The 25,235-nt window shown below is 44.4% G+C and overlaps 1 protein-coding gene across 8 annotated transcripts in view; it reads left to right on the top strand.

Moving 5' to 3' along the window:
• FRMPD2 (FERM and PDZ domain containing 2) overlaps window positions 1-25,235 on the top strand; it is a 125,163-nt gene that overhangs the window by 34,134 nt on the left and 65,794 nt on the right. For all 8 annotated transcript variants that reach the window (XM_017504652.2, XM_037729966.1, XM_037729971.1 and 5 more), the window contains 7 exons: window positions 918-1,050; window positions 1,711-1,795; window positions 3,213-3,345; window positions 4,698-4,769; window positions 8,878-9,052; window positions 17,310-17,457; window positions 18,114-18,252. In XM_017504652.2, the coding sequence (XP_017360141.1) occupies window positions 918-1,050; window positions 1,711-1,795; window positions 3,213-3,345; window positions 4,698-4,769; window positions 8,878-9,052; window positions 17,310-17,457; window positions 18,114-18,252 (885 nt within the window). The remainder of the gene's footprint in view (window positions 1-917; window positions 1,051-1,710; window positions 1,796-3,212; window positions 3,346-4,697; window positions 4,770-8,877; window positions 9,053-17,309; window positions 17,458-18,113; window positions 18,253-25,235) is intronic.

The following is a 25,235-nucleotide window of genomic DNA, read 5'->3' as shown; positions in this document are numbered from 1 at the left end:
GATAGGGTGGGTAAGCGTGGTGCCTATGGCGCAAAATGGAAGGAAGTTTGTATTTGGGAGGAAACAGACAATAGAGACTAGTTGGGTGGTTGCGCTTGTCCAGGGACAAGTTGGAGGGCTAAGACCAGGATTAATGAGGGGCCATGTGGAGGGAGACAAGGGGACAGCTGGGTGGGACAGCGGCAACAGTCAAGCAGAGAAGGCCTCTTCCATCAGAGAAGGCCTCCTTCTTGGATCCCTTCTCTCTTGGCATGGGAGAATGCGGCTCCTATGAATGGGGCCAGAAGACTTGGTGGAAGAAGTGGGCTATATTTATCTGAAAGATATTAAAGTCTACCATCCACTGGTGTGTCATTGTCCTGGGATAGACGCTGTGTTGACCTGCAGCATTTCCATCAGGGACCCTCAAAGGTGATGTCAGTCACTTATTCCACATTCACTGGGGCACTGGGATAGGTGTGTGACCGCGGTGCATAAAGCACACAGTGATATCGGGGGAGACGGACAAGCAGCACACTCATGGAACATGGTGTAATAGAGCCAGGTGTGAGTGCAGTGATACGGAAAGGTGATCACAGGGCAGAAGTGGAGACAGTTAGAAGTAGAGAGGACACAGCTCTGGGTCTTATGGGCGCAGAGGAGCTTCTGGGGAGACCCTAGCCCCAGAGGGAATGGATGAGCAAGAGCACAGATGTGCGTGAGTGCGCAGGTCTGGAGTGGGGAGGTGAAGGGGCTTCCAGGTGCATGTGGGGGTGGGTACAGAGCACATTCTGGGTGCCAGAGAACATGTCATTAGGTGCTCACCATGTAGGGCGGACAATTCCACACTGATGCAGTCTGACAGCCAGTTTGTATGTGTCTGTAAAATGCCCCCTCCTTATCTTGGGATGTGGATGTGTGATGCACTGGACCCCCAGGTGGAGAAAAGAGTTGTGGAGGAAAGCTCCTGTGTGCAGCAGAACAGAAGCTACCTGCTCAGGAAGAGGCTGCATGGGACAAGCAGTGACAGCCCAGCAGCACAGGCCCCGGAGTGTCTGCATCCTTGCAGAGGTGGGTATGTACCCTGAGCAGTCCCTGCATGGGCCGCTAGTACCCATTCTATTGTTTCCTGCCCTGCGTGGGCCACACATCCACATTGTGACGGCAGAGAAAGCCCATGTAAGCACTCTTTCAGGAAGCCCCTGGAGAGAAGGGGCTGAGCCTAGGACCCAACCGTGCTCCCGGGAAAGGCTCATTTGGGGACACGACTTAATACAGTTATTTATATCAAATGAAAACTTTAAAAATTACTTCTAACTGCAAGCTGAGAAAATCCAAATTAAAACAAACAACAAGAAAAGAAAAACTTGATTTTTTTTTCCAGTTATTATTTTGGGTGTGTAAAAAAAGAGTGGTTTTGGAATAATCTTCAAATCTTCTATTGTCTAATTTTCAACTAAATCTGAGCTTTTTTTAAAAAAGTTAATGATATTGTTTGTTGTCTCTAAAACAAGGTGCAGTTTTCCATTAAGCTTTATTGTCTTTCCCTGTAACCCCTGTAACTGTCATTTCTGGTTTCTACATGAGGAAACAGATTCAGAGAGGTTTAGTAATCTCACCAAGGTCACACCGCTAATAAGTCATGATGCCATTCAGGCTCTGGGATGCCTGATTAAAGAAAGCTGTGATCTTGGCTTCTGCCCCTTGCCCTCTACCATGCTGTTTGGTTAGTTTCAGAAGGAAGCACGGAGGCCCAGCACTCTCCAGAGCCCCGTTGGAGCACCTCACACAGTCACTGCAGCCTCCTCGTTAACTGGTAAGCAGCAGGCCCTGCAGGGTGCTGTGAACTTGATGTGAGACATGGGTGTGGGGGCTACTGTACCCCATTTCTTCACTGATGATTAACGAGAAGCCTCTTGCTCCTCCAGAAAATGCCAGCCCTATTTCATTAGCAGAACGAGAAGCCACATTTAAGCAGATCTGAAGCCAGGACGATGAGGGGCCTGGTGGTGGCTGTGCTGTCCTAGTGTCCCGCCTCCTCTGGGAGCCATACTCAGGCTGAGTGGCCTGGTGGAGCAGCAACATGCCTCAATACTGTTGCCATTGTCCTTCCCATACCATGCTGCATAACAAGCAACCACAAAACGTGGTGGCCAAAAGCAACAATTATATATTTAGCTTATGATTCTCTGAGTTGGTAATTTAGGCTGTGCTCCGCTGGAAGGTCTTCTAAACTCTGTTGAAAGCCTTCCTGCATCTGTGACTATCTGCAGCTCAGCTAGACAGCTTCTCCTAGGGGGTGGATGGCCATTGTCTGGGGAGCTCTGGCTCTCCTCCACCAGCAGGTCAGCCTGGGATTGTTCTCATGACAATGGCAGAACTGAGGGAGGGAGGGAGAGAGAGAGAGAGAATGAGAGAGAGAGCGGGCGAGGAGAGCAAGGTTCATAAAGCCTCCAGAGCTGGACTTCCACCATTTCCGCATCATTCTGTTGGCCAAATCAAGGCTAAAGGCCAGACCCATTTAGAGCAGTAGGAAATAGACTCCATCTGTTGATGGCAGGAGGATGCAAATTCGGGTTGCAAAGGGTACAGATCAAGGAGAAGAACTGTGGAAATGTTTGCAATTGTCTAACTTAGGATGCTTGAATCAGATCAAAGCCTGGATGGGCTCATAGCTTCCTGGACCTGTTCATTTTGAAGTTTGGATGATTTCTTTATTTACACATTGACTTGTTGAGGGCTGTAACAGTGTCTTGTCATAGTTGATGTCAGACCCACAGCTGGAGCCCTGATTGGATATTGCACAGTTTATCTTGCAATATATTTTCCTGCCATTTAACACTTTATTTTCCCAATGAAGACAATTTTTTCACCCCAATTCCATAAACAATATATTTTATTGTCAAAATATTTCGAACAATATATTAAATTCTAAAGAAGCCAGAATCCCAGACCTGCTGGGTGGTTGCTCTAGACCCGGGGCCCTGGCACCACCAACAGAGAGGCAGAGCCATGGCGTAGAGAAATTGACTGTGTCTTACACCTCAGACCCCACCACGCCCAGTGGCGGTGCGGCCTGACTTCTCCACGCCTCAGCTTCCCCCACCCTAACTCCCCCATAGGTGGGGGGAGAAGGTGACATGCATCAGTGGATGCACCCTGCCAAGCTGAGCCCCTGTGTGGGTGGCCTTCATGCAATGGAAGCCCTTCACCCCTTCTCAACCCCTGCCCAGCACTCTTCCAGGGGCAGATCCCCAGCATCAACAGGAGGACCGGCGGCTCAGCTCTGGATCTGTGTACTCGGCAGTAGACAGCTCATGGCCAACAACTCCTTCTCAAAGAGGTTTTCTGCAAAGAAGGAGCAAGGTGAGCAAAAGAAGACTGAAGGGTACTCCTCAAGGAGGCTTGAGCAGGGAACTGTGGGTGGCTGGCACAGAGGCTGAAAATGGGCAGGATCTTCTGGGAGGCAACTTCCCTGGGCTGAGGTTTATAGGATTGGACTAATATAAACCTGAAATTTGCAACTTAGGACATAGGCATTCACTGAGTGGCCTCACTGGGGCAGGATCTGTGGGGGACACTGTGTGGGATGTAGGGTTGAAGATGTTGTGTCCCACCACACGGGAAATTTGCAGCCACTGGTGTGCAGGGTAGTGGCAGAGCATGCTACGTGATTTGAGAGCTGACAGACAGAGTGTGTTTGGAAGGGACCTCCCGCACAGGTGAAAGGCAGGAGCACAGAATTGGGGCTGCAGGGAGGGCTTCTTTAGGGAGGAGAGAGCTGCCCGTCCAGCTGGGTAACACTAAGAGGACAACAGGGTTAGGGGGAGCGTGCCAGCCCACACTGCTCTCCTAGGCCCCTCTCTGGCCTCCATGAACTTGGTGGAGAGCATGATGAGGGCTTCCGAGAAGACTTGTTCAATTACTTTGGCCTTTCTTTCTGATCGTTCACCAAAGATACTTCTATTGGGAACTGTTGCAGGACACAAGTCACCTCTGGGCTAGAATTTTGGCCCTTGGGACAAGAGTCCTGCTAGGTACTCTTGGGGGCACTATAGAAGCCCCACCCAACCCTATCACTTGCTGGTTATATCACTCAGGTGAGCTTCTCAATCTTTTTTTTTTTTTTTTAACAGGTGAGGAGCCTCAATTTCCTCACCTGTAAAATGGGTTGAGAATATGCACCCCGCAGGGTGGTAACTGGATCTAGCTAATGATGGGTATTGTAGTATTTCCTGGGTCAAGTGTAATACATATATAGTGAGAACAAGAGCTGCCCACTAAGCTATTGATTCAACATCTAGAGCTAGAAAAACATTTCAGCTTATCTAAATCTAAAAGTATTTTTATTTTAAAAACATTTTTATTGCATATATATTTATATATACAATATGCTTTATACTTTTGATATATACAAAAGCTGTAATGCTGTGTGAATTATGAGACTCATAATTCAACCTGAATACCCCCGTACCCAATTTAAGAGCCAGAAAGTTGCTGATACCTTATACCTACCTGTAAGACTTCTGTTCCAAGATGCGCAGTGCAGCTGGGTCCTCAGCCCAGGTCAGCCCCATCTCAGCTGAAACCTGTTTCCTGCTGGCTCTGGGGAATGTGTGCTGCTTGGGGCTGAAGAGGTGCATCATGGGGGAAGCCCAGACCCAAATCCTGTAACCTGTCCTCTTCTTTACCATATGTGACTGAGGGTTGTCCTCCAGTTTTCCAGGCCGGAGTTTGTCCTGCTGGCTGGAGAGGCCCCTGTGACCCTACATCTGCCGGGATCAGTTGTGGTAACTCCTGGGCTAGACTGGGTGGGGATGGAGGGTGGAGAGGGAAGTGGACAGGTGCAGGAGGCCACCTGTGTCTGAATGGGGTCTCACATGGGGACATCCCAGTGGCATTCAGTTCCTCCCAGACCCCTGCCAGAACCACCACTGCCTTTTGCTGCTGTAGTTTGTCCTTCGGCCTGTTAAAGGGTCCCCCTGTGGCTTCCAGCTGAGTCCTCCTGGCCCTCCCAGCCTCAGCTAGGGAATGCTGTGAAACATCTACCATCTAAAATACTGCTGGGCGCTATTCTAGGCCCCCATCTATGCCACGTATACAACGAAGTCCTTTTCATGTGGAGGTGACATTCTAGAAGGACAGACACATAAATATAAAGGAATGCCAGGTAGTGATCCATGCAAAAAAAAAAATGAAGAAGGGAAGAGGATGGAGCTGGAGCGTGGCAGGTGGTGGGAGGGAGAGTGTGCTCTTTTAGATGGGAAAGCGGCTCCGGGAAGGCATCTTATGAACAGTGAGCCATCTGGGCTTTTCAGGAAGGGCAAATGCTGCATAGCTCCCTTCCCTGCCCCAGAGCCTGAGCATATCCCCTGAAGAGACCTATGCGTGGCTGGTCTCACCCTGAGCTCCCCAGGATGTATCTATCCGTGTTGAGGCCCATATCTCTGTTGTGTAGGGCCCAGCTAGGGCCAGAGGCTTCTTAGTCAGTGTTGAGTATTTGCATGTGAGCCTTGTCCATCTCTCCGACCCCCAGGGCCAGAAGTGCATACATTGTCAGCTGGCTCTCTGGGCCTCCTGGAGGCAGGGCTGGAGTGGGGCATGGCTAAATGGCTGTCTCCTCCCAGGTTCCTGCATCGCCCACCGCGTGTCCTTCCTGCACAGAAGAGCACCAGTGAGCCCACCTCTGGCTCATTCCAGCGAAATCCCATTGAATCCCAGCTTCCATGCACACCCCTGTCAAGGGCACTTCTGTTGTGCACTGACATCATTTCCTCTATACCCAAGTCCTGAAAATGTCTAAGCAAACTGGTCAGTGTGAGTGGGATGCCTGCCTGACCGGGGCCTCCAATTCCTATGCAGTGACCAACTGCATCAATTCATGCAGCAAATGCTGACTGGCACCCACTGTGTGCCTGGTCCACCTGCACTGGCACAAAAAGCATGAAGTGGGATGATGATTTTTACACCCCAAGTATGCAAGATTGAGTTACCCAAAGCATGAAAATGTTGAACGTAAGGAGGCTGGTGTGTGAGAGATTAGAGGTGTCAGGGTGGCTCACTCTGGGGTTCTACAACCTTCTGAGGACACTTCCTATACTGGGCTTGCAGGTCAGAGGGCCATGGCCCCCTCAGACCAGTCCCACCTCTGCCCATCCCCTTCAAGCCACCTGCCCTCAGCTGAGGGGAAGAAGGGACAATTCACCCAGGGACCCCTTCCTGACATCCCTGTGGTCACATGGCTTAGGTGACTGTAGACTCCTCTACCCACCAGGTGGACAGGCCAGACCTGCTGTGATGGGAGCCAGCTTCCCCTGCTCTGCAGGAAGTACCAAGATGCCAGGCGAGGGGAACAGTGCTGTTGTCCCAGTTCTGTCTGGGGCGGGCATCTTGACCTGCACACCAGGTCTAGGAGCCTATTTGTAATCCTCAGAGTGGCTCTTGAACTCTGGCCTCTAGGAAGATGTCAGAAGGTGTGAGGGTGACCGAGGGCTCCCCTAGTAAAAGACTTTTTGGACATCTGTCCCTTACCTGGGAAAGGGGAGGATCCATGTCCGGGGATTCCTGTGTCACTCTGTTTGTCTGGCTTGGGCCGGAGCATTTGCCCTTGTTTTAGCCCCTCCCATCCTGTCCCCAGGGCCCTCCGTCAGTGTAGCTCCCTATCTCTCCCTCCTAGTGGAGTTCTTTGTACACACACCCTTTCCTTCTGCTTCCCTGTGAGTGTTGGGAACAAAACAGATTTCCTGTACAGCATGGCTGTCCCGTGGGAAACGCTGGCAAATAGGCTCACTGCAATGTGAAGAGCCAGCACCCTCTGTTCAAAAGCGCCACCATAGGAACTAAAATATTAAACATTTTCCTTTATTCTCCATATGTGCTTTCTCTGTCTCATCATGTCAGGGTGTTTTTAGTTTTTATTTGCTCTTTAGTGCCCATTCTCTTGGGCATAAGGATATTCACAGGGTAGACAAAGACCCTTGCAGGTACCTAGGGCCCTGCCCTGAGACTTTGCCACACCAGCTGCTGGATCCATACTCCATGTCCCAAGCAGGGTGGAAAAGCCCGAGCTCCCTTCCCATGACTCTGCTGCCCCAGCCCAGACAATCGGTGGTCCCCCAAGGAGTTACACGCTTTGTATGGAGGTGCATTTGGTACCTGGCTTACGAGCTGGGTGGGTGAGAGGCTTGTCCCTGCTGAATTGCCCAGGGAAAGAGCTTTGGTGCGGCTGGCCCAGGGTGGGGACAGCCACTGTCATGGGTGCTCTGACATGCCTTTTGTGCATGTGCCTGCCTCGGACCCTTCCTCCACTAGCCCCCTGAGGAAAGCGTCACTAGGGGGCAGTGAGAGCCATGGTTGTCCTCAATGGAGGACAGCAGAGGTCTCTGTGTGGGGCGGACAAAGGGGCAGGGGAGGCTGGGCCAGGCCTGGGGATCCAGAGAGCAGAGAAGTTGGCACCCAGAACCCTCCAGGGAAGAGGGGAGGCAGGACTGCTGAGAGTCCAAGCTTTGTACACACGTTCATTGTCCTGGGGACTTCACTCCAAAAGTACACATTCTAAGACACAACTATTAAGAGTTCCCAGAGGGCAGCTTCAGAGCACTGGACTCAAGCAGGGGGTCATACTGGGCAACCCTCTCAGGAAGCAGCTGGGATTTCTGAAGGGGAAAGAAGTGGGTCATACCTGCCTCCCAGCTTTCCCTGCCCTCAGGAGTCACCTTGGGAAGCTTTACAAGATACTGATTTCCCAGGTCTTTGTTACAAGATACTGATTTCTCAGGCCTTGTGCCAGACTGATGGAACCGTCTGGGGGGTGGCCCCCTCACCTCTCAGATGACTCAGATGTGCAGCAAGAGTGGGAACCAAGGTGGCATGGAGCATGCCTGTGTAATAAGCCCTGCCCAGCAGCACGTGGGAAACCCCCTCCCACAGGGTGCTTGGATCTGCTCTGACCCCTGCAGTGTGTAGGATGCCCCTGGGTGCCAGGAAGGTCAGGGTGTGACCGCAGGCATGGTCTCGATGGCACTAAAGCCACACATGCTAGTGTCTGTCCATGACTGCCTTCTAAAGAGAACTTCTCAGGGGAGATCCAGGCTCACTTTGGGACATGGGGATACTAAGGAAGAGTCACAGACAAGGGCTCCAGAGCCTGATCTGAGAGAACCACAGGAGTTTCCCATGTGGGGAAGGAGCAAAAGAGCTGGGGGCAGTGGGTATTATATGTGCAAATACACAGGCAGAATGGCCCAGGCATTTGCAGGGTGACAAACTGTCCAGGGAGCTGAGCCAAGGTAACGGTGACCCGGGTGGGGCTGTGGTGGGAGAGGAAGAGGCAGAAGGCAGACTCTGGAGGCTCATTGGCTCTGCTGACCCATTTCTAGAGTCCAGATAATCCACTTGCTCCAGCTCTGTCTCTTCATTGGATCTACACCCACCCAAATTCGCTCTGAAGTTTGTAATTAATTAACCTGTGCTCTGTTGGAGCCTGAGGAGACAGTATCAGATTGACAGATTGATCCAGGGTCATATAATTCATTCATGAGGGCCCTGGGTGATCTTCTTAGGAAGCAGAGCCCAAGGGGCAGCTGGGATTTCTGCAGGGGAAAGATTATCAGTCAGATGGGCCTCCCAACCTGCCTGGACCCTGCTGACCTTGATAGAAGGCTCAGATGTGAGTCCATTTCCTGCCTTACAAACTGTGCAACCCCTGGGAAAGAGTCTTGCCATTTCTGAGCCTCAGTTTCTCATTGGCTGCATAGGAATTTTAAATGTACTCATCTCTTAGAGTTGTTTGTCAATTAAATGAGACAATGTGTGTAAAGGGCTTAGTACAGTCACCAGCACACACTAAAGGCTCAATGACTTATAATTACAGTATAATTGGAGTATTGTTGTTTTCAGACCAAAAAAGGGAAATCCTATTTGGCTCTCAGGGACCTCTGTGTGGTCCTGCTGAACGGGCAGCGCCTGGAGGTAAAATGTGATGTCGAGTCAACAGTGGGAGCTGTCTTCAATGCTGTGACGTCCTTTGCCAGCCTTGAGGAACTCACCTACTTTGGCTTGGCTTATATGAAAGGTAAGCATCTCTTGGGCAGCTCACAGCTGGCTTGGTGCCTGCAGTAACTCGGGTATCTGGATACCTGAGCTCTGTTTCTTCTGGGAAAACTGTTTGAGATTTGAGTGCCTCCCTTTGTACACGGAGACATTAGTTAGCATGACAAGAGCTTCAAGTACTCATGGATAAAGCATCAAGCAAGTGCAGAAGATTATCAGGAAATAATGAATGCAGGATGTGGGTTTCTGCGGCTTGCTGAATCTGGTTGATCAATCTCAGTGCACTGAAGTTTGACAAACAAGCAAATGTTAAAAGTATTTCCAACTAATGGTGCAGGACTAATGGGGACTCTATACCCTGACCCCAGGAGCCTAATTAGATTCTAATCTAAATATCCAAGAAAAAGGGTTTCTATGCCCTCTTCCCTCTCTGACATTCCATTAGAGGCTCTCTATTTCTGCTGTCAACCTAAAACAGCAGAGAGAGACAGGCTCTCCAAAGAATGAGTTTATTTGGGAATTAGCAGGAGATTGCAATCTAGGATCCAATGCTGTAGTGAACTATAGATGCATTTGAGGAGGCTGGGCAAGGGCAAGCCTTTATAGAAAAAAGACAGAAGTACATGTGAGTTGTTTTGAAACAAGAAGATGATTGGTTCCGAGGGCTTCTTGCAGGAGTTGACATTAGTTCATTAGTGGAAACAGTGTTAGGCAAGTGTTCTGTGTGAGTGGCTAGCTGTCCTTGTGTGACTCATGTTGCAAGCTGTGATTTGGAAAGAAATTGCTACGGTATTTCTCAGTACAGGCATAGCACATGAATGACCCTCCCTCACGGATCCCAGCTCCATTTTAGTAGGGTTAAATATAAGTGACTTATTTTGCTATTGATAATGTATTTTCCCTTTCGATCACATTATTGCTCTGAAAGCTTATCTACTGGATCATCCTGTGGTTCTGTTTTGATTGTTCCTCAGTGCTGGGATGGATCTGTCCTCATTGTTCTAGTCCCACGTTGAAGGGAGATGACCAGCAAGTAGGAGCTGATGTCAAAACCTGCTTCAGCTTTATTTAAGCAACACGGAGGTTTGGAAGGAGTGGCTCTGAGGCTAAGTCTGTCTGGAGTTCATTGTTCTGTTTCGTAGGTGTTGGTTGTCATTTTGAAGTACTAGACCAACACTGGGCATTTTGATGAACTCTGTGTAGCCCACACATCAGGCAGGAGACTTGTTCCTAGAATTTTACATTGAGCTGTCCAGCTTCAGTTTATAGGGCTTTAAGAACAGAGCAGTTCTTGTTCTTAGTTGAAGAGCCGTAGCCAGATACTGGAGGAAAAAAGAAGAATTCAGGGTCCAGTTCAGTCTTCAGGTAGATTAGAAACACACAAAAGCAATGAACAGGGCTATAGTCAAATAACAGGTGTAATACAGTTTTCACCTTCCTTCAGAAGCATCATTTCTTTTCCAAAGTTGTCCTCATTTTTATGAAAGATAATCACAGTAAGACAAATTTGTTTGCTAGGTAAGGTTAGCCTTATCAAGTTTGGCCTGATTATTTACATAACTGCCTCAAGAATTGTGATTGACAATGTAGGCTCCTTTGAAGCTTGTTCTGGTAGAACTTTGATAAGAATCTCAGCCTGGAGATTTAAAGTCTCTCAAGGCTAGGAGGCCAAATCAAGACAAATCTCAGCTTGGCTGAAGTATCTTTATGTGCACTTTCAAATATGACATCTAAGTCAAAGCCTTAGTAATATAACCAATTTTAAATATTATATCCTGTTATAAAGAGAACATATTTTTGTTGAACTTACGTAAATAACTATATTATCATAAAAATAAGAATACTTACGGATAGTTTTAGAATTCTGCTTGGATCAGGTAGAGAGGAAAAGCTAATATTTTAATTTTGTTCTCAAGAGTATACCTTATTATATTGTTGTAAACTATAGATAACATGCAAGGAAAAAGTTTCCTTAAATCTAGAAAACAAAACATTTAAAGAACCAGTGAAATTTCAAGTAAAAATTATAAAAACCCATTATTCTTTTTCATCAGTTCATTCAGCCACATGTCATTAATTCTTCTTCTGGTTGATCTTGGTGAGCAGTTTCACAAACTCAGTTTCTTCATTAGCATCCTGGACATTTTTCCTTAGTCCAATGGTTTGATCTTGAAGTTATCAGAAACCTGCAACTTGTCAGAATTCTTTCCATCCTTTCTGTAAACCTCCTAGAAGAAAAAGCAATTTTTGGACTGTAAATAATTGCAAATGCTTTTAGAAAAGAATCAAAACCATAGCATTCCATGGATGACAAAGACTTGGAATGGCCATGGTTAAAAATCTGAGGAGAGTTTATTATAACCAGCAATTGACAAAGAAAATTTGGTTATTTCTATGGCATATATCATTTTAACATAATAACCAAATGTTATACTAAGAAATATCAGAGTTCTAACAATTTTGTTCAATTTTAGGAACATTTATATCAAAACTCTATTTGTAAATATAACTTAAAGATTTATTCCCACTTATTATTGGACAATGTTTCCTATGCATTTTAACATATTGAATAAACCTGTTTAGTTTAATATCTCTTTTATAAGGTAAGGGACACATCCTTTGTTGTTTTCAAGGACGCAGCTGGAAAATCCCAAAGTAAATTCAAGGTCAGAAAGACTTAATTTAGAATTTGATTTTGGGAAGTTGTCAAAACTGTCAAAAGGCTTAAAACCCATGATCAAAACAGAATCACAGGTCACTGTGAAATAATTGTCATTCATTTAACCAGAGTGATAATTAAAAGTCTTCAAGAGGCAAATATATAACAGTCAAAACTTAGCTCTTTTAATATTGAGAAGACTCATTTTNCTGAGACGGAGTTTCGCTCTTGTTACCCAGGCTGGAGTGCAATGGCATTATCTCGGCTCACCGCAACCTCCGCCTCCTGGGCTCAGACAATTCTCCTGCCTCAGCCTCCTGAGTAGCTGGGAATACAGGCGCGCACCACCATGCGCAGCTAATTTTTTGTATTTTTAGTAGAGACGGGCTTTCACCATGTTGACCAGGATGGTCTCGATCTCTTGACCTCGTGATCCACCTGCCTCGGCCTCCCAAAGTGCTGGGATTACAGGCTTGAGCCACGGCGCCCGGCCACATTTTTTTAAAGTAATCAAAGACCTAATAAAACACAGCACAGGGCACAATAAACTGTTTTTGATAAAACACAAAATCTTTGTTTTCTAGGCCAAGGAAAAAAATTTATATTAATATTAAGAGCAGAGGCTAAAACTCCATTATAATTTTATTATATTAACAGAAAAGACAAAATGATGGTTTTGCACAAGTATGCTTTTGATATTAAGGCTCAAGTTTTAGAAAAACATAAATAAATAATTTTCTTCTAATTTTAATTATCTTGAGCACATAAAAATTCCTTTTATAAGATTTATCTTTCATAAAACTTTTGCAATTTTCTGAAACCATTTATAATGTTCTTATTCAGTTTTATTGATAACACTTTTTTCTTTATTCATTTTGAAACAATCCTTGACTAACCTTCAACTAGGCAAGATTTCTTTTTGTTAACAACAGGTAAAAATACATTATCATTTCCTTATAACTTTTCTCACCCAAACATATCTTATTTTTTTATACACTTTGTATACAGAATTACATATAGTAACTGGAATTTAAAAACTCTTGGTAATTTTAATCTAGTGAAAACCAGAAAACTAGAATGTAAGCAATCATAAACTGCCTTTTACAAATTTGTGAAAACATTATTTTATAACATCTAGATGTACATACTTCCTTACAGCACATTTTTTCAGTTAAGCATGGAGCATTTTAATTAACAGACCCAAATATCTTTTGTTCCTCTGCAATGAGGAGCCAAAAGTACATAAGCTTAAACTTATGTTCAACAACTAATGTTTCAGCATTATATCTTATTTGGAAATGGTCTATTAAATGAATATTCATCATTTCATTTAACTTACTATAACTTCAAGGTTTTAAGCAACCAAAAAGATTTTGTAAACCATTTTGATAGGTATATCTTATAAAACATAATCATTGTTGAAAAGCTTACTTATAATCTATTTCATTTACATTTACATTTATTAATTCCCTTGGTTTTAACAATTATGTTGGAATTGTTTATGAAAACACCATTAGACATTAAACAAATGTAGTCATTATCTTAAGTTATTTTTATTGTTAGTAAATCAGGCAAGTAATAAAAAAAAGCCACAGAAGCAAAGAACCTAAAAGTTAAAACACATGGGTTTTTTTTAATCTCTCTTTTTTCATTGTCACATTTGTCACACATCTAGCAATTTATTTTTGCTGGATGTTTTATACTTGGGTTACATTTATAATTTTACCATCTTATACATAAGCTTTTGCTTAATACATACAGATAGAAGAAGTTGTATGTCTGTATTATGTTGAATGTTGACAAGTCTCCACACATAGCTATTTTAAATAAACCAGCAAACTTAAACAAGCTATATTTACCAAAAATTATACCAGATCATCTGAACTTGGAAAAATATTTAGGTTAGTTCTAGTTTTCTGAGAAAACAGTTAATTTATAAAAGTGTTTATTTTCTGTTTTCAAGCCAAATCTTCTCACAGGTACCGATAGGACAGTTGTTTAGGATGAAAGCTCTCTAAAAAATACTTTTAGATACAAAAGTAAAAAGAAAAAAAGTCCAAATACCTAAAGGCATATCCACTTAAATTGTGACTCAAACCAATAAGCTTTTTATGGCTTAAACATGGATGCCACAAAGGGAGTGTGAAAAATGCAGTATCACTGGAGATCCAACATTTCTCCTAAAGATAAAAAAACAAATAATTTCATTATTAACAAGGTAATGGAGGTTGAAACAATTGAGACAAATTTGCCCGGGAGCTGGCACTCTGGGACCAGGAGGTGCTTCGTGTTCCAGACTCCTAGCCAGCTGGCCAGCCATCTGATGCAAGCCTGACAATCTCCACCACAGGCTGGTGTGGACCAGAGAAGATACCCTCACTGGTATCTCTTGAGACGTAAAAAGATGAAAGGAGAGTCTTATTGTAACTTTTATCCCTGTGGTAAATCACAGAAGGCAGAGAGTAAAAAAAAAAAAAAAAAAAAAAAAAAAAAAAAAAAAAAAAAAAAAAAAAAAAAAAAAAAAAAAAAAAAAAAAAAAAAGAGCTATTTCCATTAGAACCCAGAACCAAATTCACAAGAGTCACAATTCAGAGAACATCCTAAATGTTTTTCTCCTGCCAATTCAAATTTAGAGAAGAAGGGACAAGAAAAGAATTTTACCTTCTTCCTTTAGCCAGGCACTCCACATAGATATTTGGGAGAGCTAGCGTTGGAAAGAATCTGCACTTTCCTCTGGCTCTTTTTAGGCCTGACGGCATCTCATTCAGATATTCTGGAGTGAGTGGGGTGTCCATCCTGTTAGGGTCCCATCCTCATTGCCAGAAACTGTAAGGGTGGAAAACTTCCACTTCTATCCTCTATTCTCACAGGCTCCAGCTCTGTCTGAGAAATAAACTAACATAAGAAAGATCAACAGGAGAAAAGCATAATAAATGTTTTATGTGGCATGGGAGCCCCCTTAAGAAGATGAAGACCCCAACAAATTAGTTACTGGGTTGGACAAAGAACAGTTAATTGTGAAAATGGGACTAAATTATAAGGACGTTTAAAAGATCAGAGTTATTCCAACAAGGTCTGTACAGTATTCTCTGTCTCAACTTCTTGTCCTTCAAGATAAGGATGTTGCCTTTCCTTCCAGGAGAGGGAGAATGACTATCACATGGGAATTTCATCTTTAAGAAATAAATGGCTGGGCACAGTGGCTCACGCCTGTAATCCCAGCACTTTGGGAGGCTGAGGCAGGCAGATCATGAGGTCAGAAGATCAAGACCATCCTGGTTAACATGGTGGAACCTCATCTTTACTAAAAATATAAAACAGTAGCTGGGCATGGGGGCACGCGCCTTAGTCCCAGCTACTTGGGAGGCTGAGGCAGGAGAATCTCTTGAACCCAGGAGGCAGAGGCTGCAGTGAGCCGAGATCATGCCACTGCACTCCAACTTTGGCAACAGAGTTAGACTCTATTCAAAAAAAAAAAGAAAGAAAGAAAAAAAGAAATAACACAAAAGGTCAAAGTGGCCAATTTGCACCTGCTCCCCTTAAAAGTGCACTTAAAATTGCCTGTAGCAGAAACAACTGATAGGCCCAAATGGCATATTTTACATCTTTATTCCAGCCATCTAGCACTTCCCTAGAATATTCACATATTAAAAGCTGAGTTGGTGGCCATGGAGAGAACAGTTGGATTAGAAGCTGAGCAGTTTGGAAAAAAGAGGAGTTCAGCTAGAGAAAGACAAAGAGGAAGAGGAATTGCAGGTAGGGAAGGGAAGTTTCCACTCATTTCATGGAGTGAAATGAGTCTCAGCTAGCTTTGAGATATTTGCATTAAGGTATTTTTGAGTCCTGAATGTGTTTTGAAGCCTCAAGATGCCAATTGAATTATGTGTCCCATTCAAACTGACCTTATAACTGCAGTCTTCTAATTTTAATTCTAAGGAAAAAACAAGCTTGGGCAGTTCAAATGGTCTCCAGATGGCATTTGGAGCTCTAAATTTTCTTTTGTACAATTTGCCCATAAGTTTAAAAATTCATGGGGTGAATTATGTTTGAAAAGGCTCTGTGATGCCAATTTAAATTCTGTGCACAACCAACCAACACCGAAAGAGTATTTATGAGAAAGGATGCCAAATCCCCTACAGAAGTGAAACCAAGATTACTCAGAAGAAGGACCATGTCCTTCCGACCTGTAAAACCAGCTCTCAAATCAAGTCAAAGCTCAGCCAAAGCAAGGGTGCTGGAATCCAAGACAGAACTTAGCACCAGCAGAAAGATGATTCCTGGAAGCAGAGAGCACAGTGGGCTCCAGTGTGTCGGGCACACGGTCCTGCGGTCACTGATACAGGAAAAGGCTTGTCCTTTTTGGATCCCTCTTCTCTGCCACCAGGTTTTGCTAACCTAAATTAGCAACAAAGTGAGAGAGGGTTTCCAAACAAAGAGTTTATTCAGGAATTAGCAGGAGATTTCAGTGCGGGATATGCAAGTTCTAGAGGTCTATAGGCTCATCCCAGGAGGCTGGGGGAAGGGGAAGCTTTTAAAGACAAAAGAGAGAAGTACATGTGAATTGTTTTGTAACAAAAAGATGATTGGTTCCAGGGGCTTATTGCAGGAGCTGACATCAGTTCATTAGTGGAGACAGAGTGTCAGGCAAGTGTTCTCATGTGAGTGGCCAGCTGTCCTTGCGTGGCTAGGTGTCCTTGTGCTGCTGGCTATTCTTGTGTGAGTCACGTAGCAAGCTGCAGAATGTAAAACATTTCCTGTGGATTTTTCTGTCATAGGCATATGCATGAGTGTCCCTCCCTCATGGTCTTTTGGCTGCACTTTATTAGGTTTAGACATAAGTGACCTCATTTTGGTATTGATAACTTTCACACCAATACTGCAAATATTGCTTTGCCACAGCTAGATCTCTTTAACCACCGTGTGGAGGCTGCGTTGGGATCACGCTGGCCTTCTGGAGAAATCCTGTCTCTCCCAGCCCATCTGGCTTAGGTATCATATCTCAGCGTTCCTCTATTTTCCCATTTCCAGTAGGAGAAGCTCACGAACTTGCATGTTTATTCTATGTACGAAGCGGGGCTGGTGAGCGTGTTCTTATCTCCATAGTTCTCATCAGCCTTCCTAAGGATCCCTCTCCCAAATAAGAAGAACAGCTGTTATATGCTTTGATGTGATCAACTGATATTTGTTCAACCTTTTGTAAGGTGTGAATAAAGGTGTCTTTAGGAATTGTATTGTTATTGATCTATAAAATGCAATCTAAATGAAACCATTGTGCTTGGTTTGTGAGCACTCCTGCACTTAGAATCCCCTTATCTCCTGCCTGGCTCCTCCCAGTCAGCTGACCATCCTGAGCCCCTTCCATGTAGACAATTCTACACAATATTTTCTCCTCTCAGTGCTGAGTTTTTCTTACTTGACCCTCTCCTCTTTGCTCCTTCTTGGCCCCTCACAACCCCAACAAAGTTTCCTCGGTACCAGGTGCGCGGAGACTTGCCTCACACTCTCTCCTGCACTCACCCTGCTCTGTGTGACCTTCTGAGTAGGGCTCAGGGCTGTGAGTCTGAGTGATGGTGCATTCCTTACTGCTTCTCCCCCTACACATGCTCTGTTTCCATTTCAGGCAAAGAGTTCTTTTTCCTGGACCATGAAACCAGATTGTGCAAAATAGCACCTGAAGGCTGGAGAGAGCAGCCTCAGAAGACCTCCACGAATACCTTCCTACTCTTCTTGAGGATAAAGTTCTTTGTCAGCCACTATGGGCTGCTCCAGTGAGTGCTGCAAACCTGTTCATTTGTTCCTTAAGGGATTTATGTATGTCTAGGCTGATGAGAGGTAACAGATCGACAAGTGCTTTGGAAACTGTCAATTACATACAAATAGCAATAGCTATTGTGGTTGGTTTTCTGTTGATTGGATTCTGATCAAGATAGAACAAAGGGGGAAAATCAGTTTTTGATGCAGGCCCTGTTCAAAATGAGAGCATGCCCTTTTGTTTTAGATATACTTCACTCAACACCAAAATTCTCACTCTGTGACCCCAAAATGCCCCCTCACCCCCAACACACAACTCAGCAGTCCAGTTATGAAGTTTGGAGGACAGAGACAGGGGTTTGCATTTGATCATTGCTTCTTTATTTCATCTGAAACACCGCCAAACTGATTGTTAGCTTTCTAATTTGAACCAGAGCAAGATATACCTCTGTAACTTTGTGTGAAGTGACTGGTGTAAAGTGGCCTTGAACTAGAAGGCATGGTGTAGATGGAGGAGACCACACTTACCTTGCTGGCATTGCCTCTGAATTCTACTGGGTTGCATCTCGTCTTCCCTACTTTCCCAACTTCCCACACTGAGAAAACCCACTGCTGCTAGTGTTCTCCCTTTCCCTTAGCAATCCAATTCTCTCTATTCCTCCTACTTTTCCAGGCACAGCCTGACAAGGCACCAGTTTTACCTGCAGCTTCGGAAAGACATCCTGGAGGAGAGGCTGTATTGCAGTGAAGAGACGCTGCTGCAGCTGGGGGTCCTTGCCTTGCAGGCTGAATTTGGCAATTACCCTAAGGAGGTAGGGCTAAACACCTGGGGCCTTCGGGTGGGGTCGCTGGAAAAACAGTTACAGATTGAGGGCATGTGTTAGTAATGTGGAGACTCTGCTTTGAGTATTATTAGCCTTTACCAGTAAGATCGGAGTATACACACACACACATATATATACACAGATAGATATATGTGTGTATGTATAGATATATATATATATGTAACATATATATATATATATATATCACAATTTGTTTATCCACTTAGTGATTGACCAGCTGTTGGGCTCGTTCCATATTTTTGCAACTGGGAATTGTGCTGCTATAAACATGCCTGTGCAAGTATCTTTTCTTGTATAATGACTTCTTTTCCTCTGGGTAGACACCCAGTAGTGGGATTGCTGGGACAAATGGTAGTTCTACCTTCAGTTTTTAAAGAAATCTCCATATTGATTTCCACAGTGGAGGTATTTGTTTATATTCCCAACAGCAGTGTAAAACTGTTCCCTTTTCACCCCATGCCTGCCAACATCTATTATTTTCTGGTTTTTTAATTTGGCCATTCTTGCAGGAGTGAGGTGGTATCACATTGCAGTTTTGGTTTGCATTTCCTTGATCTTTAGAGATGTGTAGTATTTTTTCATATGTTTGTTGACCATTTGTATATCTTCTTTTGAGAATTGTCTATTCATGTCCTTACTCTAATTTTTGATGAAGTTGCTTTTTCTTGCTGACTTGTTTGAGTTCTTTACAGATTCTGGATATTAGTCCTTTGTTGGATGTATAGATTGCGAAGATTTTCTCCCATTCTGTGGGTTGTGTGTTTACTCTGCTGATTGTTTCTTTTGCTGTGCAGAAACTTTTTAGTTTAATTTAGACCCATCTATTTATCTTTGTATTTGTTGCATTTGCTTTTGGGTTCTTTGTCATAAAGTCTTTGCCTAAGCTAGTATCTGGAAGGGTTTTTCTGATGTTATCTTCTTCAATTTTTATGGTTTCAGGTTTTAGACTTAAGTCTTTGATCCATCTTGAGTTGATTTTGTATAAGGTGAGAGATGAGGATCCAGTTTCATTCTTCTTTATTTGGCTAGTCAATGATCCCAGCATCATTTGTTGAATAGGGTGTCCTTTCCCCACTTTATGTTTTTGTTTGCTTTGTCAAAGATCAATTGACTGTAAGTATTTGGCTGTATTTCTGGGTTCTCTATTTTGTTCCATTGGTCTATATGCCTATTTTTATACCAGTACTATGCTGTTCTGGTGACTATGGCCTTATAGTATAGTTTGAAGTTGGGTAATGTGATGTCTCCAGATTTGTTCTTTTCACTTAGTCTTACTTTGCATGGTAATAGCCAACCTTTATTAAAAGATTACCATGTACCTGGCATTTACCTCGACATTTTTGATTTGTGTTAACTCACTTAGCTCTTACAGCAACATTGCAAGTTGGTGTGATAATATCACAGAGTTGATATTATCACTCAATTTTCTAGAAGAGTGATCTGAAGTTCATGTGGCTACTACATTGTAAAGTCTAAATTTGAGCCCAGTTGTGTTACTCCAAGGCCAATGCTGATTCTTCTGGGAAACACTCTTCTCAAATGGCAATTCTAATCTTGTTGGCCAAGCCCTTGCCCCTGCAGCGGAATCATATGTAAGTTTCTTTGATTTAACTGCCTATGATAGTCCTCTAGAGTGTTAACAGAGTTAACTAGTTATTTAATTTTCAGATGCCTATTACTAGGGAAGGATTATGCTAACGTATTTACCTACCTAATTAGGATTTAAAATGGGGACACAGGCAGGAAGGAGAAACCAACCACTTGAGCTGTTACAGAGAGCAGTGTAACTTTGCTTTCAGGGTTTATGAAGCCCTTCCCCCATCCCCTGCCCATGTTCTGGATGAAGGGAAAGGCTTGGGAACAGACCTCAACAGAGACTGAGAACTGTGACCCAGCAGTGTGATGTGACATCTGAATGTGAAGTCCATCTCTGGATGCATCAGTAGGAAGAGAGAGGAAGGAGGAAGGGAGGGAGAGTTTCCACTGATTTCTCACCTGGTGACCTCCCAGCCAGCACCCTGGGCTTTATCTTGGAGAGCATTCACCACTGTCATGTGACAAAAGCTGGGTGTCACCGGGAAATGCTTAGCTTGGAGAAAAGATGGTCTTCTTCAAGAGGGCTAAGTGAAGGAGGAATACACAGCCAAAAAAAAAAAAGAAAAAAGAAAGAAAAAAAGAAACGAAATGTTTACCCTCCCCACCGTTCTGCCCCAGAAATCTTCAAAAGGACCTTTAAATCCTTGAGATCCTAAGAACTGGAATGTCCTTGGGCCTTTGAATGTTCTTTCCCATAATGTCTACACATCCGTCTCAATCTTACATACCTTTCAAGGCCAGCCACAACCCCCTAGCTTTCCTGGCCTCACAAGTGGATGGAAACCCTTCTGTACCCTTTGGGTTCTTTTTAGCATCCTCCCATAACCTTGGCCAGCACAGGTGACTAGACAGCATTCTGTTGATTACAAGTGATAGAAAATCAAGCTCAGGCTGGCTTGAATAAAACATGTCATTTATTGGCTTGCAAAACTGAAGGGTTCTGATTCTTTCTCAGCCTCCCTGCATCCCCGTGACAAGCCTCCAGCTCAATCACTCATACCTTGGAGCTTGGGTGATAGGAACTCACATGATATCAGCAGGACTTGGGCTTCTTGTGTCTCTGAGTTGTGCCCTCCTCTGTCAGATTTGCCTTTCGTGGCTTTCCAATTCTACCCTCCAGTGTCCAGCCCTGCACAAGAGGGAAAGAGTCCCCTCCTTGGAAATGCCATGGAAATCCTGGGTTTCTGTTCCATTGGTGCTGATAGGGTCATGTGCCCACCTGAAGCCAATCACTGTGCAGGGAGATGTCATGCTTTGATTGGTTAGACTTGAGTCTAACCCTATAGTCACCCTAAGAGGCAGGGATGGAGCTCACACTGCAAAGTGCATAGATTGAGAGGAAGGAGAGATAGTTTTCCATTTCCAAAAAGAAGGCAAATCGTCCCATGTGCCCAGAAATACAGGTCCACCACCATTGGGCACTTACTGGTCAGAGATGCTACATTGTTGGTGAACAGAGGGGCCATGTTTACCTAAAGTTCTAGTTTGCTACATCATTGGGGTCTGGCCTTGTGTTATGGGCTGAGTCGTGAGCCCACAAATTTATATGTAGAACCGCTAATTACCAAGTACTTTAAAAGGTGAGTGTATTTGGAGTTAGGGCCTTTAAAGAAGTGATTAATTTGAGATAAGGCTGTTAGGGTGGGCCCTAATCCAATCTGACTGGTGTCCTTATAAAAAGAGGAAATTTGGACACACAAAGAAACACCAGGGAGGCATAAATACGGGGGAAAGGCCATGTGAGGACACAGGGAGAAGGGGGCTGTCTGCAAGCCAAGGAGAGAGGCCCTGGGAGAAACCAAACCTGCAGACGCCTTGGTCTTGGACTTCCAGCCTCCAGAACTATGAGAAAATAAATTTCTATGGTTTAAGCCCACTAGTTGGTATTTGTTATGGCAACACTAGTAGAATAATACACCCTGAGTCCGAGAAGGAGAAGCAGTAGCCACCATTTGGTATGACACCTTCATAGAGGTCTGAGTCTTATTCCTTATAGGGTGTGTGGACTAGAGAAGAAAGAGTGTGAGTGACCTCGGTTATAACTTGCATGCCTTGGCTTTAGAGCAGGGACAAGCCCAACAGTTAAAACAGTTCTTTGAGAACAGTGGCTTTAAAACATTTTTTGCCATAGCCCATGATAAATGGATATTAAAACCCAACATGCACACACATATATACAACAGAACTGAAGCAAGAACCTGAGGAAATAAGGTACATTCTTTCTACATGCAATGCACATTGATATCTCCTATTACATTTTCAGTAGTTTTAAAAATGCTGATTTTGAGCCTCTAAATTAATTCATAGCTCACTGGTGGGTCACAGACTGCAGTTTGAAAATACCTCTCAGACTCTCCCAACATTGTCTTGCGTTCCTCCCAGTACAGCTTCAGAAGGCGCTGCTGTGTCCTGGAGTCTTCAAAGTCCTTGTGTATTCCCTCTCCCTGCTGGGTTTTTGTTCACAGTATTTATCACCATGTGGCATGATGAATTCATTTTATTGTTCAGTCTTATTATCTTTCTCTCCCATTAGCATAAAAAATACCTGAGGGTAAGGGGTTTTTGTCTGTTTTGTGTAGCCATTTTCCCAGCACGAAAGTGGTGCTTGAAGCACAGGGAGTCTGAACGAAAGCTGTGAATGAATGAATTTGAGACTCCTGGACTGGAAGACACTGCAGATAGCAGTCATCCATTGGAACCTCAGCAGTTGGCTTGTCAGGGAATGGTAGTTCAATTTCCATCTGTCCTCTCTCTTGGGCCTACCCTGGTCCATGGGGACTGGGACTTCACTTTCTACCTCTGACACTGCCCCAGGGAGGCAGTGTCTTAGAGCTGGCCCGGCCCCCTTAATCTCTTCCCTGCCCTTTTGACAAGCCTCCAGCCCTGTCACTTCTTACCCTTGAATTCTTTCTTGCCCTCAGTTCCCAGGTCTGGGGCCCTTTTCATGGCTAGGCCAGCTTCTTGTCCTTGTGGTGGTACATTGGGGTGTCGTGGGAGGAGGGTGCTTTGAATTGTCCCATTGAATCAGCTGACATTCTTGCTGTGGTCTCTGGTTCAGTAGCTATATAGCCTTGGCATGTTTTTTCTCTGAGCCTTGGCTTTTTCATCTGCAAAGTGGAAAATAATTGTCAATCTCTTGCAGAGCTGCTGTTTAATAGTAGAAGGTGGCAATGCATGTGTAGTATCTGGTATGTAGCAATTGCTGTTTGCAAGCTTTCCTTCTCCCTCCTCCAGCATTATAGTGCTCTGATGTAAAATGACACAAGAGCCAACCCTCAGTCTGTGGATTCAGATACAGGATATCAAACCTGAGTTTAACTTTAGTGCTTAGAGTTGTTGGGGACTGCAGGCCAGATCCACTGGAGGCAGGTGGGAGTCTGAGTAATAGTCTCTTACTCAGGACTAAAGTCAGTCCAGCGGAGTCTCTTGCCCCAGGGCTCCAGGGGCCCAGACCTGTCTCTATGAGCCTATAATAGTCTGGATTCTCTAGAGAAACAAAACTAATAGGATATCTATCTATCTATCAATCAATCAATCTATCTATCTATCTATCGATCTATCATCTACATGTCTTTCTGTCTGTCTGTCTATCTATCTAGAGATGTATTAGGAGATATTGGCTCATGTGGTTATGTAGGCTGAGAAGCCTCAAGCTATGCACTTAGCAAGCTAGAAACCTGGCGTGGCCAATGGTACAGTTCCAGTCCAAGACTGAGCCCAAAGGCAAGAGAAGAGCTACATCCCGGTGTGAAGACAGGCAGAGAGGAACTGCTTCTCTACAGGAGGTCCAGCTTTTTGTTTAATTCAGTCCTTCAAAGGATTAGATGAGGCCCACTCACATTAGGGAGGGCCATCTGCTTTACCCAGTCTATGGATTTAAATGTCAATTGTGTCCAAAAACACCCTCACAGTCACACCCAGAATATTTAACCAAATATCTGGGCATCCCATGGCCCAGTCAAGTTGACACATAAAATGGACCCTCACCAACACTCCATTCTGGTGCTTCCCAGTGCCCATCCAGTTTCTGACTGATCTCACCCTGCTTCTTCCTCAGTGTCATCTCATTCTCCTCCTCCTGCTCCCCCATCCCCAGATCCTGCCAAGCGTCAACTTGTTGGGTGCCCTGGGGACATTTCTGAGGTTCTTTCTGCTGTCCCCATGTGACCCCTAAAGGCAGATCTTTTCCCTTTCTCACATATTTTAAAGGCAACAGGTTTACACAAATCCATTTATTTACACAACCACTCACTCTGTCCTAATTTATGGAAGGCCCACCCTGTGCTTGGCACCATTGAATTCTTACATCAACCCTGAAAAATCAGTGGCATTTACATTTGCCATTGGGAAAGATGTAACTGTGAGGTTAGGTAAACTAGAAAGAGCACAACCAGGGCTCACTTCACATTGCTTTGCTATATGCCAGGTGCTGCAATGGGCATTGCAAAGGGCCTTGAGTGAGTCCTCAGAGCAGAGAGCCCTCTCTGCTGTCATTGAGTGGGCAAGAGGAGGAGTCTGGCCTGCCCGTTGCCTGAGCCTTAATGGCTATGAGGCTGGGTGGGGGCCACCTGTTGTATCTGGGAAGACTTAGTGTGCCCTCCTAAGGGGCTTATATTTTGCTTGATAAATGGTTCTGGTGCTGAAAAAATAATTTGGAAACCACTGTTGTGAAAGATTGGGAGTCCCTGAAGAATTTTAAGCAGGGAAGCAATATGATTACATTTGCATTTTAAAAAGGGAGACAAAGACAATTTAGTAAAAATAAATCTCCTTAATCACATCATCACAGCAGAACAGCTTCCCTCTGGGTACATTCTCTCCCTGCCTTGATCAAATGTGGCGGTTTTTATACAGTTGTGAACTTCACCATGTTCGATTTGCATTCTTCTTTCTCACTCAATGGTACGTGTCCTCCAGTGGCCTTCCTGGTAATCCTCTGGAGTGGCAGCCTGTTAATGCCTTCACAGTCTTCCTTCACTTCTTCATTCTTGTATTACGGGGCATTCACCCAGTGGCGGCACCACGTAAGTGATAACTACTATTATTATCATTTAAATTGCATCTGATTTTCCTGTTTGTGTGTGTGTGTGTGCGCGAGCGTGTGTTTTGAGATGGAGTTTTGCTTTTGTTGTTCAGGCTGAAGTGCAATGGTGCGATCTCAGCTCACTGCAACCTCTGCCTCCCAGGTTCAAGTGATTCTCCTGCCTCAGCCTCCTGAGTAGCTGGGATTACAGGCGCCTGCCACCATGACTGGCTAATTTTATATTTTTAGTAGAGACGGGATTTCTCCATGTTGGTCAGGCTGGTCTCAAATGCTCGACCTCAGGTGATCCACCAGCCTCAGCCTTCCAAAG

This window comes from Cebus imitator, unplaced genomic scaffold (genome assembly GCF_001604975.1).
Source record: "Cebus imitator isolate Cc_AM_T3 unplaced genomic scaffold, Cebus_imitator-1.0 Scaffold326, whole genome shotgun sequence".
Classification (NCBI taxonomy): Eukaryota; Metazoa; Chordata; class Mammalia; order Primates; family Cebidae; genus Cebus; species Cebus imitator.
The sequence above is the reverse complement of the archived record's forward strand: the minus strand, read 5'-3'. Positions and strand labels throughout refer to the sequence as shown.